Raw genomic sequence first — 14,149 nt, 5'->3', positions numbered from 1 at the left:
CAGGTTGACTATAAGAAGAACTTTGTGTGAAGAAGAACTTTCTTTTATTAGTTTTAAACCTGATGTCCATTCATTTCATTTGGTGACCTCTAGTCCTTATATTATGGGAACTAATGAAGAACTTTTCTTTATGCACCCTCTCCACACCACTCATGATTTTATAGACCTCTATCATATCCCCCCTCAGTCTCCTCTTTTCTAAGCTGAAAAGTCCCAGTCTCTTTAGCCTCTCTTCATATGGGACCTGTTCCAAACCCCTAATCATTGTACTTGCCCTTTTCTGAACCCTTTCTAAGGCCATATCTTTTTTGAGGTGAGAAGACCACATCTGTACACAGTTCTGAAGATATGGCGTACCATAGTTTTATACTTCCCCTCCTCCTTCTTCCCCTGGCTTCCCCCTTCCAGCTCCCTCCTCCCAGGTTTCTACCTCCCCTCTCCCACCCTCTTTCTTCCCCTCTCCCACCTCCTTTTCCCAGTCCCCCAGAGGTTAATCCCCCCCGCCCCCAGTTTTGTTAAATAAAGAGAGTTTCTTTTTTTGAACACGTGTCCTTTATTTTTTACATCAGGAAGAGGGGGCTTGGGAAGGGTAAGTGGAAGGAGGTGAGGGAGGAATGGGGCACGAGCCCCCGATGGGGAGGACTGGGGTGGCTCTGCGGGCTCCTCGGGGTGGAAGCTTTCCTGTAGGGCCTCCTGGATCCTGATAGCCCCCTGATTGACCTCCCCCGGATGGCAGCCTGCGGCAAGTGCAGCCGGGCTGATGGTCGAGTGCTGAAATGTGCCGAGTGTGGGCATTCAGGGCACTCCAAGACAGGACTGCTTTGATGTCCCCATCGAGTTAGACATGCAAGCGGGGAATCCTGAGAACTGTCTGTCCGGGATGGGGGTCAGGTCTTTTTAAGCACAGCCCTCGGCTAGCCTGAGGAAGCAGCTCCACACCTTAAGTCCTAACCTGATGCCCTGACGGCACTGGTTCTGGCCAGCCTTAACTTCGGTTCAGGGTCCACTCAATGTGGACATGCTATTTCGAATTAGCAAAATGCTAATTTGAATTAGTTTTTAGGTCTAAATGCACTCATTCGAATTAGCTTATTTCAAATTAACTAATTTGAATTAAGTTAATTCGAATTAGTGCTGTAGTGTAGACATACCCTATTTGCGCAAAATCTTGCCAATGTAGACGTAGCCTATCTATATCTTGCTCACTCTCTCTTAACCAGCAACTAGAATAGGCAGCTAGGCTAGGCTAGTTTAGGCCCCAAAAATAACAAAGAGAAAATGATTAAGAAAGGTGTAATGAAGTTCCTTATGAGATTTCCTTATAAAGGACACATTCTACTATCTAAAATGAATTCCTGTGAACTGAACTGTACAATTCCCCAGAGAAAGGTAAACAACAGATAACAGCCTAATGGTGGAACTGCTCATACCTGAGCAAAGAAAGCTGTGCTGGTGACTCGCTGGTTTTCTGATGGGGAATTTACCCAGGGAAGGAGGCTCTGTATGATCTCCACTGTTATTACTCCAGATCTTTGCAGAACCCTGGAAGACAAAAGGAACCACTTATGGGGCAGACTGTGCACTTCAAAAGCTTAGCTGCTATGACCATACAACTCTAAAACCTACGCATGGAAGCTCTGTGTTTCTCACCCAGGGCACCCCGCACAAAGCTATACCTGAAAGTTCCCTGTCAGTCACTCTATTTGTTGCCGATCCCTGAGGATGAAGTGCTGTCTCCTAGATCTCTTACCTCACCAGCAAACACACCCCCTCGTGGTGAGTCTGCGGATTTTCAAGAAGCATCCAAGTTTTCTGCATCCAGAGAGTTCTTATCAGTTTCTCATTCGTAGCCTTGAGAAGCACAGCCTCTAATGCTTCAATAGAAAGCCTGGGGGAAAAGAGGCACAGAACTGTAGTAACCAATAGAAAGGCACAGCCTAAGCAGTCAGGAAACCCCAGTTACTTGTCAGGTCTGTTGTTCATTGACAGTTCATCCATTGACAGTATCCTGAGGACCACTCTTTTTGGAAGGACTTAATTCCAGGAGGTATTTCAGTCTCATACATCTCATATTACTAGTGTTGCTATGGACAACATTTTGCAGTCACTTTCTCCTATCTGCAAGGTGTATGGGCACTAGCACAGTACAGTAATATGGAAAAAATACACAACCAGACCCCAAAAGCTGGGACACAGAGAGATTAGTGATCACTAATGGTTATTTTGGGGCCCTATGTCCAGCGAGATGTGACAGGGTGCTGAGAGCTTGCACTTGGGGTCAGCACTCTGGTAACTACTAGTACTAATTAGCTTCCCCAGAGAAAGCCTAATTGGATAGAAATGTACCTGATTGCCTGGCTAGAGTGGGGCTATAGAATCAACAAACCTATTATCCCATTAATAAGGAATCTGCCTAAAGGGACACCCACAGGAGTGTTTGAGGGAAACAGAGAGCAAAAGAGACAAAATGCTAGAGGCATCTAGATAGACTTATGTGTAGTGCTGGGGAGGAGCCGGTGGTCGTGGTACATGTAGGTCTCAATGACATAGGGAAGGGTAGGAGAGATGTCCTGGAGGCCAAATTTAGGTTGCTAGGAAAGAGACTGAAATCCAGGACCTCTATGGTGGCATTCTTGGAAATGCTTCCAGTTCCACGCGCAGGACCAGGTAGGCAGGCAAAGCTTCAGAGTCTCAATGTGTGGATGAGACAATGGTGTAGGGAAGAGGGGTTTGGATTTATCAAGAACTGGGGACACTTTTGGGAGAGGGGGAGCCTATACAGGAAGGATGGGCTCCACCTAAACCAGGGTGGAACCAGACTACTGGCACTAAACATTTAAAAGGCTGTAGAGCAGTTTTTAAACTAAGAGATGGGGGAAAGCCGATTGGTGGGGAGATGCAGGGAGACTTCTCTTAGAGGAGAATCCGTTGATAGAGATTCTCTAAGCTGTAGTCAGAAAGAGAGGACAAAGAGACTGAGGCCTGAGGAGGCCTAGATAGTAGTGTTTGTGTTGCCAGAGCTTGGTGGTTTCAGGGAACTGACCTATAGCAAGCACAAACAAGACTTTCTCATATTAAAAGCAGGTGATGGTAAGGTGCCTCATAACCCTGAGAACTCCTGGGGAGTGTCACACAAATGTACTGGGATTCTCTTTGTTTTGCTCCCTTTCTTCTAATTACCTGCAAGGGTTGCCCTCACATAGTTGTTGTCCTTTTCTAAATAACCTCCTTCGGCTGCTCATCCTGGGCAAAGGCATCTTTTGTCCTAGGGTTTGGCTGATCTGCTGCAGAAGAACAGTGAACAACTCCGGGAACAGCTCCTGCACAGTTTTGCTCAACTGCAATGCTGACACCACTTCAAAGATGGCACATGTTGCCTGAAAGGAGAGCATGGTAAAAGAAGAGGTCTCTTCCTAACACTATCACACTCTCTCCCCTTCTGATACCTGCTGGACTAAATTCCCACTCCTGTCACTAACTTGATGAATGACCGAGAGCAATTCACTCCATGTGTGCCTTAGCGTCCCATATCTGTAAAAATGTGTACGACCTATCAAGGCATGTTATGAGTTGCACAAAACATTTGCAAAGCACTGTAAGAAATCTGATTCAAAGACTTTCTAATTGCCAGATATTATTAAGTGAATCAGCCACATACTCTAAATCTGCCATCTGTTGTGCCACAGAAAGCACAGCTGGAATCCAGGAAACAGTACTTCAGAAAAGAAGTGCCCATATGACAATATTATACCACTCATCTAGCTTTCCATCAGCATGTGTGTCACAAGGCAGAGAAATACATGTCTGTCGTCTAACTTACTGTGAGAGGTTCAGCAGCTGCTAAATGCAGGTCAGTTTCTGTCTCTGAGGTCGTGCTTCCTTCTTGGCTTGTTGGAGTCTTTATTCTTTCTATTAGGACCTTCAGGACTTGAGGGGCGAGCAAGGGATCTGTCCCCAGAGATCTCCACAGCTCAGTGGTGTCACTGCAATTTAACATAAGTTATATGTGACCCCTGGAGACTTTTGTGGCTCTGACTATATGCATCATATTCAAGTAAAGAACAAATTTTCTCCTTGACTATGATCAGGGCTCACCAACCGCGCTGTCCGGCGATCTGCGCATGCACAGATCGCCCAAACCTGGCTCTTCCAGGTTACAATCTACACGCCATGGGTGAGTAGATTGTATTATTTGTCAAGCCCTGCCTATGATGAGCAAGTTCAGAGTGCTGTCCTCCTTATATGGTCCTCATGTTTTACATATTGAGTTTCTAGTTACAGAACTAAGTTAAATTACATTTCAGGTTACATTTCTACAGTGCATGACTATTTGGGGATCCTGGAGGTATCCTGAAATAGCTACCCCACATTTACACAAGCAGCCCGTTATTTTGAAATATTTTTCAAAATAATGGGCACACTATTTTGCCATCCCAATAAACTTTGTTGCATGAGGGATAAGGGATGGCTTGAAATAGCACATTATTTCGACATTTGGTGCTGTGTAGAAGCGCCACATTTCAAAATAGGCTATGCAAAATATGATACGCAATTTGCAGAGTGCATATTGTGCATCTTATTTCAAGTTTAGGGTGCTGTATAGACACAACCCTAGTCTTACTGCACCATAACCATTAATGCTAGACTTCAGAAGGAAAGGACACAGAGCTCTAATCACAGTTCCTGTTTTCCTACTTCTCAGTAGATATGGAATCATGAGCATGTGATGCCCAAAGATCTACGGCCTGGGAGACAAGTTGAAGAAAGAAAAATGATCTTCCTACTAACTGGATGTACAACTATGAGAACAAATATTTGTGGCTAGCCCATGACCTCTTCACAAATGGCATTCCCTGGCCTCTATTTGCCAGAATGGGCATGTTCTGTTCACTCCCTATGGGGCACCTGGCATTGGCCACTGTCTGAAGACAGGATCCTGGGCTAGATGGACGTTTGGTCTGACCCACTACAGCCGTTCTCATGTTCTTAGATTCCTGCACTGATGACTGATAATTCAGCTAGGGATGTTTGAATGAAATGATAGATATGCTTACCACCCTGTCTTTAAGTACCAAGAATGACAATTCCATTCCAGCAGCCATACCCTTGCTGATACCAAAAGCCTGGTGCCCTATCCTTGCTAATCAGCCAGGAATTTGGATTTGAAGCTTTCATGCTACCAGAAAACGAACAGTCACTGGCAATTTCCAGGGTGATGTTAGTTCAGGGGTCTGGAGAGGCAAAAGTCCACTCCAGTGATGCCAGTAAAGGGAAGTCTTTAGGATGCCAAAGCAACTATTAATTAATGGAAACAGAATGACACTTAATTTCTCCCTGCACCCACCTTGACATGGTCTTGGACCTTTCTGCAGAAAGACCCAAGCTATTAACCTTTAGGAATTATCTCAAACTGTCTGTGGCTTAAATGAAGCCTTACATCTTCCAGTGAAGCCGTGGGATCCATGGTTACCAAAATGAACACTGTAAGGAGCACTATATACCTGTCCATCGGCAGACGTTTGAGGAGGAGGCTGAAGATCACTGCCTCTAGGTGATGGTGACCTAGAATGGACACTGCCTCCACCAGGAACTGCCTCAAGCTACCCTGCTTGATGGTAGGCATGTGAATGTATATTCTACTCAGGATAGCTGGCACCTGGACAGAATAAAACCAGAAAAAATGTCCCTTTTCCATTCTCTCCATTCATTCTGCAGAACCAAAACGTTTATTTAGTCGTTTAGCAATTTGCTGTTCTTGTAGAAAATCCTTCCTTCAAAAAACAAGTATTTAGACATGGCTGCATAGATTTAACCCACAAAAATTATACATATCTCTGCCCATACCTGGCTGCAACACCGGGTTAAGACATGCTGAGGCCCTAAGCTATGTCAAGTTAAAGAGGCCTCATTGCATTTCCAAAAAAACATGTATTATTCTAACAGAAAGGACAATGAAAATAGAAATAATCTATCTATCTATCTATCTATCTATCTATCTATCTATCTATCTATCTATCTATCTATCTATCTATCTATCTATCTATCTATCTGTACATAGGCAAAGAGGCAAGTAAAAACTAGTAATTTGGGGGTATTTTTAGAGACCCCTCATTATCTGAGGCCCTAAGATGTAGTTCACTTAGCTTGTCTCTTGGGGCCGGATATTCTCTTTTTGCATTTTACTCGGAGTCTAATTTTTCCAAGCCTTTCATGGCTGGAAACTGTGACAACAAGATAGACAACTAATCAAGCATCTTCCTTTTCCCTTGGGGTACGGCTACACTAGCTCGTTAGTTCGAGCTAGGTAGGGTAATGAGGGCAAGCAGAGTTGCAAATGAAGCCCAGGATTTAAATATCCCAGGCTTCATTTGCATGTTCCCGGGTGCTGCCATTTTAAAATCCTCCTTAATCCGAACTCCGTGCCCGCGGCTACACGCGGCACGGAATAGGTAGTTCTAATTAAAGATCCTAATTCCATGAGGAGTAACGGTAGTTCGAATTAGGATCTTTAATTTGAACTACCTAGTCCATGCCGCATGTAGCCGCGGGCACGGAGTTTGGAGTAAGGGGGATTTAAAAATGGTGGCGCCAGGGAACATGCAAATGAAGCCCGGGATATTTAAATCTCGGGCTTCATTTGCAACTCCGCTTGCCCTCATTACCCTACCGAGCTCGAACTAACGAGCTAGTGCAGATGTACCGTTAGATTATCTCTGTCTTCTGCTGTTGATTCCCCCATTGCCTGACTCAGGATAGGAACACAGATGGAATTAACTTCCAATCCCAGGGGGAGAAACAGCAAGACTTGTGTTCACTGCAAATGATGGCAAAGACCTGAAAGCCTGCAGGTTAGCCAGAAAAACCTCTCCAGCTTCTATTTTACCTCATCCAGCATGGCACCTCCACACTCCTTCAGGATGATCTTCATCCACAGACCGGCTGCTGTGGCACAGGAGGGGCTAGCAGACAGCATACGATCCAGTATGGCCTCAATAAAATCTGTGGCTTGTTCAGAGGGAAAGTACTTACTAACCACCTGTGGACAGATCAAAAACAGGAAAGATTGCAATGATAGTCGGCTCCAGTACTTTTAAGAAAGGAGGCCTAAGAGCTGTATAGGAAAATAATGTATTCATCAGCAAATTGCTAATTGGGCTCATATCTGGCAAGGCAGTTGCAATTAAAATTTTCTCTGTAATCTTTCTAGCTACCACATCTCTATTCTACACTAATAATATCAGGTTAGATCTTAGGTTGTACAGTTAGCACAACATTGTATGGGACAAACAGGATGTAAATTTCCAGTTTATATTCTATTATGTACATGACATCTTTTCACAAAATATAAAAATATGCAAAGAGATGCATGCACACAAATATAGGTTCAGGTAAACACACAAGGTGCCAAGACTGGTTTCTCAGCTTGATGTCCCGCTCACATATTTTCCCCCTGGATGGATGGATGGATGGATGGATGGATGTGCGCGCGCACATGCATGGGCATGTTCATGCAACTGTCTGGAATCTGTTTGTTTTTTACATGGCATTCATAGCATATACCTATGAAAAGCATGTTACTGATTACCCATGAATGCCTCACTCCCATAGCTCGCTCCAAGTGTGGAAAGACATCACAAAAGCATAAAACAATCATAGAATCATAGAATACTAGGACTGGAAGGGACCTTGAGAGTTCATCGAGTCCAATCCCCTGCCCTCATGGCAGGATCAAATACTGTCTAAACCATCCCTGATAGACATTTATCTAACCTACTCTTAAATATCTCCAGAAATGGAGATTCCACAACCTCCCTGGGCAATTTATTCCAGTGTTTGACTACCCTGACAATTAGGAACTTTTTCCTAATGTCCAATCTAAATCTCCCTTGCTGCAGTTTAAGCCCATTGCTTCTTGTTCTATCCCCATAGGCCAAGATGAACAAGTTTTCTCCCTCCTCCTTATGGCACCCTTTTAGATATCTGAAAACTGCTATCATGTTCCCCCTCGATCTTCTCTTTTCTAAACTAAACAAACCTAATTCCTTCAGCCTTCCCTCATAGGTCATGTTCTCTAGACCTTTCATCATTCTCGTTGCTCTTCTCTGGACCCTCTCCAATTTCTCCACATCTTTCTTGAAATGCGGTGCTCAGAACTGAACACAATACTCCAATTGAGGCCTAACCAGCGCAGAGTAGAGCGGAAGAATGACTTCTCATGTCTTGCTCACAACACCCCTGTTAATGCATCTCAGAATTATGTTTGCTTTCTTTGCAACGGCATCACACTGCTGACTCATATTCAACTTGTGGTCCACTATAACCCCTAGATCCCTTTCTGCCGTACTCCTTCCCAGACAGTCGCTTCCCATTTTGTATGTATGAAACTGATTGTTCCTTCCTAAGTGGAGAACTTGGCATTTGTCTTAAACTTCATCCTATTTACCTCAGACCATTTCTCCAATTTGTCCAAGTCATTTTGAATTAGTGACCCTATCCTGCAGATTAGTCGCAACCCCTCCCAGCTTGGTATCATCTGCAAACTTAATAAGCGTACTTTCTATATCAATATCTAAATCGTTGATGAAGATATTGAACAAAGCCGGTCCCAAAACAGACCTCTGTGGAACCCCACTTGTTATGCCTTTCCAGCAGGATTGTGAACCATTAATAACTACTCTCTGAGTATGGTTATCCAGCCAGTTATGCACCCACCTTATAGTAGCCCCATCTAAGTTGTATTTACCTAGTTTATTGATAAGAATATCATGCGAGACTGTATCAAATGCCTTACTAAAGTCTAGGTATACCACATCCACCACTTCTCCCTTATCCACAAGACTTGTTATCCTATCAAAGAAAACTATCAGATTGGTTTGACATGATTTGTTCTTTACAAATCCAGGCTGGCTGTTCCCTATCACCTTGCCACTTTCCAAGTGTTTACAGACGATTTCCTTAATTACTTGTTCCATTATCTTCCCAGGCACAGAAGTTAAACTAACTGGTCTGTAGTTTCCTGGGTTGTTCTTATTTCCCTTTTTATAGATGGGCACTATATTTGCCCTTTTCCAGTCCTCTGGACAAGGGAAAATGAATGGTGCACAGCCACTAGGACAGTCACCTAGTGTTTGTTACCTTAGCCATTTTGGAAGATGCTTGAAACAGAGCCTCAGGGTCTGGAGTTGTTAGTGCCTCACGGAGACAACTCAGCTCCTCCTCTGCTGACCCCAGGTTAGTGCACTGACCTAGGATAGAGAAAAGGAGAAAAAGTATGGCAACATTTAATAAAACTGAACCTCTGATCCATAGATAATCATACAGGAGGATCTATGGGGTATGTTATTACCAGCTGTGTGTGAAATTTTGGCCCCACTAAAGCCAATGACGAAATTCTTGTTGACTTTAACGGAGTCAGAATTTTACCGTCAGGCTATGTCTAGACTACATCCCTTTTTCGGAAAAGGGATGTAAATTAGACGTATCGCAATTGCTAATGAAGCGGGGATTTAAATCTCCCCTGCTTCATTAGCATAAAAATGGCTGCAGCTTTTTTCGGCACGGAGCTTTGCCGGAGAAAAGCGCCAGTCTAGATGCTGATCTTGTGGAAAATTAAGCCTTTTCCGAAAGATCCCTTATCCCTCCGAAAAAGGGATGTAGTCTAGACGTAGCCCCTATGTCTGAAAGTTAACAGTAATGGCATGTGATTCATTGTGATTCATACAGGATTAAACAGGCACTGTATTCTGTGTGGAGCATCTTTCTCTGTATATCTGGTTTCAGTAGCCACTCTGCTCTCAGTCTCTTTAAGGGAAAGCTGTCCTGCTCTGTCATCTCCCTCTCCCCACCCCACTCTGCAGAGCGGGGGCATATGGGCATATGGCGGGGGAGAGAGTGTGTGTGAGACAATGTGTGTGTGTGTGTGTGTGTGTGAGAGAGAGAGAGAGAGAGAGAGAGAGAGGGACATGCTGGCTGCCAGAGAAATCTTAGAAACAGTGCACTGCCTCTTTAGATAGGCACTCCGTTACTCACCATACTTCAGACTGGAGCAGCACTATTGTATGTGTCCCTCTCCCCAAGCTCTGCTCTGCAGAGATGATGACAAGGGCAAAGGGGTCACCCTGACTTCTGCACGTCTCCCTGCTCACCTCCCCTCCACACACCACTAGCAGCAGATAGGATGGAGCAAGGTCGGAGAGGGGCAGCTGAACACATGCTGCTGGCATGCTTGCTAATCAGCTGAGCGCTCCAGACAGAAATTCTGGGGAGAAGGGCAGATCTGGCCTGTGTGCTATATTTTGTCCACCCTCTAATATTTGCAGATTATTTATTATTTGTGCAGTTCTCTTCCAGCAATGTACTTACAAGGCCCCAATCGTTCTGTTATATAAGTGTTGCTAACAAGACAGAAAGAATTACAGATGGAAAAAATGGTCATTACAACAATGAAAGAAAGTGAAGAGTTACTTACACCTGCTCATGGTCTCCTCACCTTGTATATTGAGAAGACAGTTGATACAGTCAACCACCCTCTGACGCGATGTCGTAACTGAATCACAGGTGTATGGTGCTAACAGCCCAATCAGAGATCCAATCTGATGAAAAGTTTCCTGAGGCTAATTTTAAAAGAATGAAGAATGAAAGTTCTCCGGCTATACTGGACATTATTTGCCTTCTTTATTGTGAACTCCATTACTGTACCTGGGTACGGCACATTGGAAAACATAATCCTTGTTGTACATGCAAATTGATGGGGTCTAAATTAGCTGTAGCACTCAAGAAAAATCTCAGAGTCATTGTGGATAGTCCTCTAAAAACATCTGTTCAACATGCAGCTGCAGTTAAAAATGCTAATGGTATGTTAGGAACCACTAGGAAAAGGGATGAATAATAATATGATAAATATCATCATGCCACTGTTTCAAATCCATGGTACACTCACACCTTGAATATTGCAAGCAATTGTAGTCCTCCAACTTAAATAAAGTTAGGTTATAATTGGAAAAAGTTCAGAGAAAAGCAACAAAAATGATATGGGATATGGGACAACTCATACAAGGAGAAGTTAAAAGGACTGGGACCATTCATCTTAGAAAAGAGATGCTTACAGGGGGGTATGATAGAGCCATATAAGATGATCAGAGATGCATGATATGGGTGTCCCTATATCTCTGACTGCCTGGGGCTGGGACTGGACAACAAGGGAGAGATCACTCAACAATTGCCTTGTTCTGTTTGTTCCCTCTGATGCACATAACACCCACCACTGTCAGAAGACAGGCTACATGAACCATTTGTCTGGGGGATCCAGAATGGCCATTCATGTTTTATGTTCTTATCTGATTAAATAGAAATAGAAATTCAACTTTAACAGCGATAGAAATGTAGCTGTGTTAGTCTGGGGTAGCTGAAGCAAATGCAGGACAATGTAGCACTTTAAAGACTAACAAGATTTATTTATTTTTATTTTTTTTTAAGATGGTTTATTAGATGATGAGATTTCGTGGGCCAGACCCACTTCCTCAGATCAGGAAGTGGGTCTGGCCCACGAAAGCTCATCATCTAATAAACCATCTTGTTAGTCTTTAAAGTGCTACATTGACCTGCATTTTGCTTCAACTTTAACAGCCTGAGAGTATAGGAATGCATCTATGACACTGACACAGCCAACCTATGTGTGACCACAATAACTTAACAAGCGGCACTGCAATTGTATCAAGAGTCTATTTATAAAAAAGATGTGCTTCCTTATACAAGAGCATTTCACTGAAAGATTGTGTTGTCAGAATTTTCACTGACTTGCCCGAGGTCTAAGGAATGTAGGTCGCACTGTCAGATGTAAATATCCAGAATCAGATTCTGGTCTCTGTTACACTTGTGTAAATCCAAAATAATGCCACTGAAGTCAGGGGCATTACCCTGGCTTTACACGAATATCACTGATCAGATTCTAGCTCTAATCCTTCAGTCCAGCTGCATCCTTGAGCATCCAAAGCTCCCACTGAAGTCAAGGGGAACAATCAGCATGCCAGAATGGCAGAACTGAGTCCTAAGGGTTAAGAACTCTCCTTACCAGATTTCTGGTGGACACATCGAACTCTCTGAATACATAGGCGACCATATCCCCTGCTGCACAATTCTCCACACTTCCTGAACTGAGCAGCTTCAGGACAAAATGGAGAGCTGCCATCCTCACCTGCAAGGGTAGAGATTATGCACGAGTTATTATTATCTCTTCTGCATGCAATATGAGACAGGATATGAGAGTCCTTTTGCTTTTGCTTTTATCTCTTTGGAATAGTGGCTGAAGTACAAATGATTAACACATCTGTTATGTAAATTCCTTGCAACACTGGCTACAGAAGTACCATGCAAATGCCAGTTTTCACTTTCAGGTGACACTGTAATTAGGAAAAAGGCAGCATTTTCTCCTATAAATGTAAACAAACTTGTTTGTCTTAGTGTCTGGCTGAACAAGAAGTAGGTCTGAATGGACTTGTAGACTCTAAAGTTTTACATTGTTTCGTTACAGTTAACAAAAAATATCTACATTTGTAAGTTGCATTTTCACGCTAAAGAGATTGCTCTACATCACTTCTATGAGATGAATTGAAAAATATTATTTCTTTTGTCATTTTTACAATGCAAATGTTTGTTATAAAAATAATATAAAGTGCATAGTACACACTTGTCATTGTGTTGTAATTGAAATCAATATATTTGAAAATGTAAAAAACCACAAAAATATTTAATAAATTTCAATTTTTAATCGCATTAATTTTTAGTTAACTGTGATTAATTGAAACCCTATTAATAATCTCACCCTAAAAATGTGTCTCATTGCCAGACTCTCCACTGAGTGAAATACTTCCCAGATATTAACAGCAATACCACTATTCCACACACAATCTTACCTTAGCACTCTGATCACTGAGAGCAGATTGCACTGCCTTCACAATCAGAAACTTTCTAACTCTTGTCTCAGGCACTGAAAGATAAGGAGAAGTGTGCAATATAGTATATCTTTGTTCCAAACACTCATGCTCCACATTAGAATGTGTCCTGTGCCCTATTTAAGAGTACTACCAAGCTTCACTCATATACAGAATCAGCGGGGAAAATATAGGACCAGACTCTGATCTCAGTTACACCAGTCTAAGTCTGAAGTATTTCCACTTCTGTAAATAGCACCATCATACTATCCTGATGGAAATATTGTAAGAGAGTTAGACAAATGGAGGTTAGTGAAGTTAGTCTGTGTTTACCACCAGTATAGCAGAATTCGGAATCTATTCTAGAGTGTCTAATACTTATTCAGTCAGGAGTACTATTTTGTTTTTATCTCATTATTATTAACATGCATCCGCCACAAGATTACATTTGTATTTGTACCTTGAAAATATTTTAGGCTACATTCAGCACTTAATTAACCCTGTTGATTTCTGTGTGACCACATGGGAGTTACGTAGCGCAGCACTGGGTCCCTTTAGTGAATTTCCAACCCTCTGGTGAGCATGCATCTAAAAGGGTGTCGCAAGGAGAAGGGAGAAAAATTGTTCTCTTTGGCCTCTGATGATAGGACAAGAAGCAATGGGCTTAAATTGCAGCAAGGGAGGTTTAGGTTGGACATTAGGAAACACGTCCCAACTGTTAGGTTGGTTAAACACTGTGAAAAATTGCCCAGGGAAGTTGTGGAATCTCCACCACTGGAGATATTTAAGAGCAGATTGGATAGACACCTATCAGGGGTGATCTAGACAGTGCTTGGTCCTGCCATGAGGGCAGGGGACTGGACTTGATGACCTCTCAAGGTCCCTTCCAGTTCTAATAATCTATGACTATATGACTCTATGTGTTGCAGCAGGGGCAGATGACCGTTTTGCGGGGCCCCGGGCAGCATAATTCCGCGGGGCCCCCCCTTTGCCACGGCGCATGCACAGTGATGCCATGCTCATGCGCGGTGGCACCACGGCGCGTGCGCGGGGCTTTTTGAAGCGCGGGACCCGGGGCGGCCACCCCACTCGCCCTGCCCTATATCCGCCCCTGTGTTACAGATCCTCTGTGCCCCATTTGCAGAGATCATGAGTATGTTATAGCCCTACCATGCCTGCAAAGCCTTGGTTCTTTAGATCAACCTATAGCAGCTCATGCT

The 14,149-nt window shown here is 43.3% G+C and overlaps 1 protein-coding gene across 1 annotated transcript in view; it reads right to left on the bottom strand.

Moving 5' to 3' along the window:
• LOC142825343 (maestro heat-like repeat-containing protein family member 2B) overlaps nt 1-14,149 on the bottom strand; it is a 35,190-nt gene that overhangs the window by 3,573 nt on the left and 17,468 nt on the right. Inside the window, exons 11-20 of the mRNA XM_075917300.1 lie at nt 12,912-12,985; nt 12,071-12,193; nt 10,490-10,613; nt 9,136-9,245; nt 6,884-7,036; nt 5,502-5,656; nt 3,821-3,983; nt 3,181-3,377; nt 1,751-1,888; nt 1,431-1,542 (exon numbers count right to left, since the gene is read on the bottom strand). Of these exons, the coding sequence (XP_075773415.1) occupies nt 1,431-1,542; nt 1,751-1,888; nt 3,181-3,377; nt 3,821-3,983; nt 5,502-5,656; nt 6,884-7,036; nt 9,136-9,245; nt 10,490-10,613; nt 12,071-12,193; nt 12,912-12,985 (1,349 nt within the window). The remainder of the gene's footprint in view (nt 1-1,430; nt 1,543-1,750; nt 1,889-3,180; nt 3,378-3,820; nt 3,984-5,501; nt 5,657-6,883; nt 7,037-9,135; nt 9,246-10,489; nt 10,614-12,070; nt 12,194-12,911; nt 12,986-14,149) is intronic.

Source organism: Pelodiscus sinensis, unplaced genomic scaffold, assembly GCF_049634645.1.
Source record: "Pelodiscus sinensis isolate JC-2024 unplaced genomic scaffold, ASM4963464v1 ctg49, whole genome shotgun sequence".
Lineage (NCBI taxonomy): Eukaryota > Metazoa > Chordata > Testudines > Trionychidae > Pelodiscus > Pelodiscus sinensis.
The sequence above is the reverse complement of the archived record's forward strand: the minus strand, read 5'-3'. Positions and strand labels throughout refer to the sequence as shown.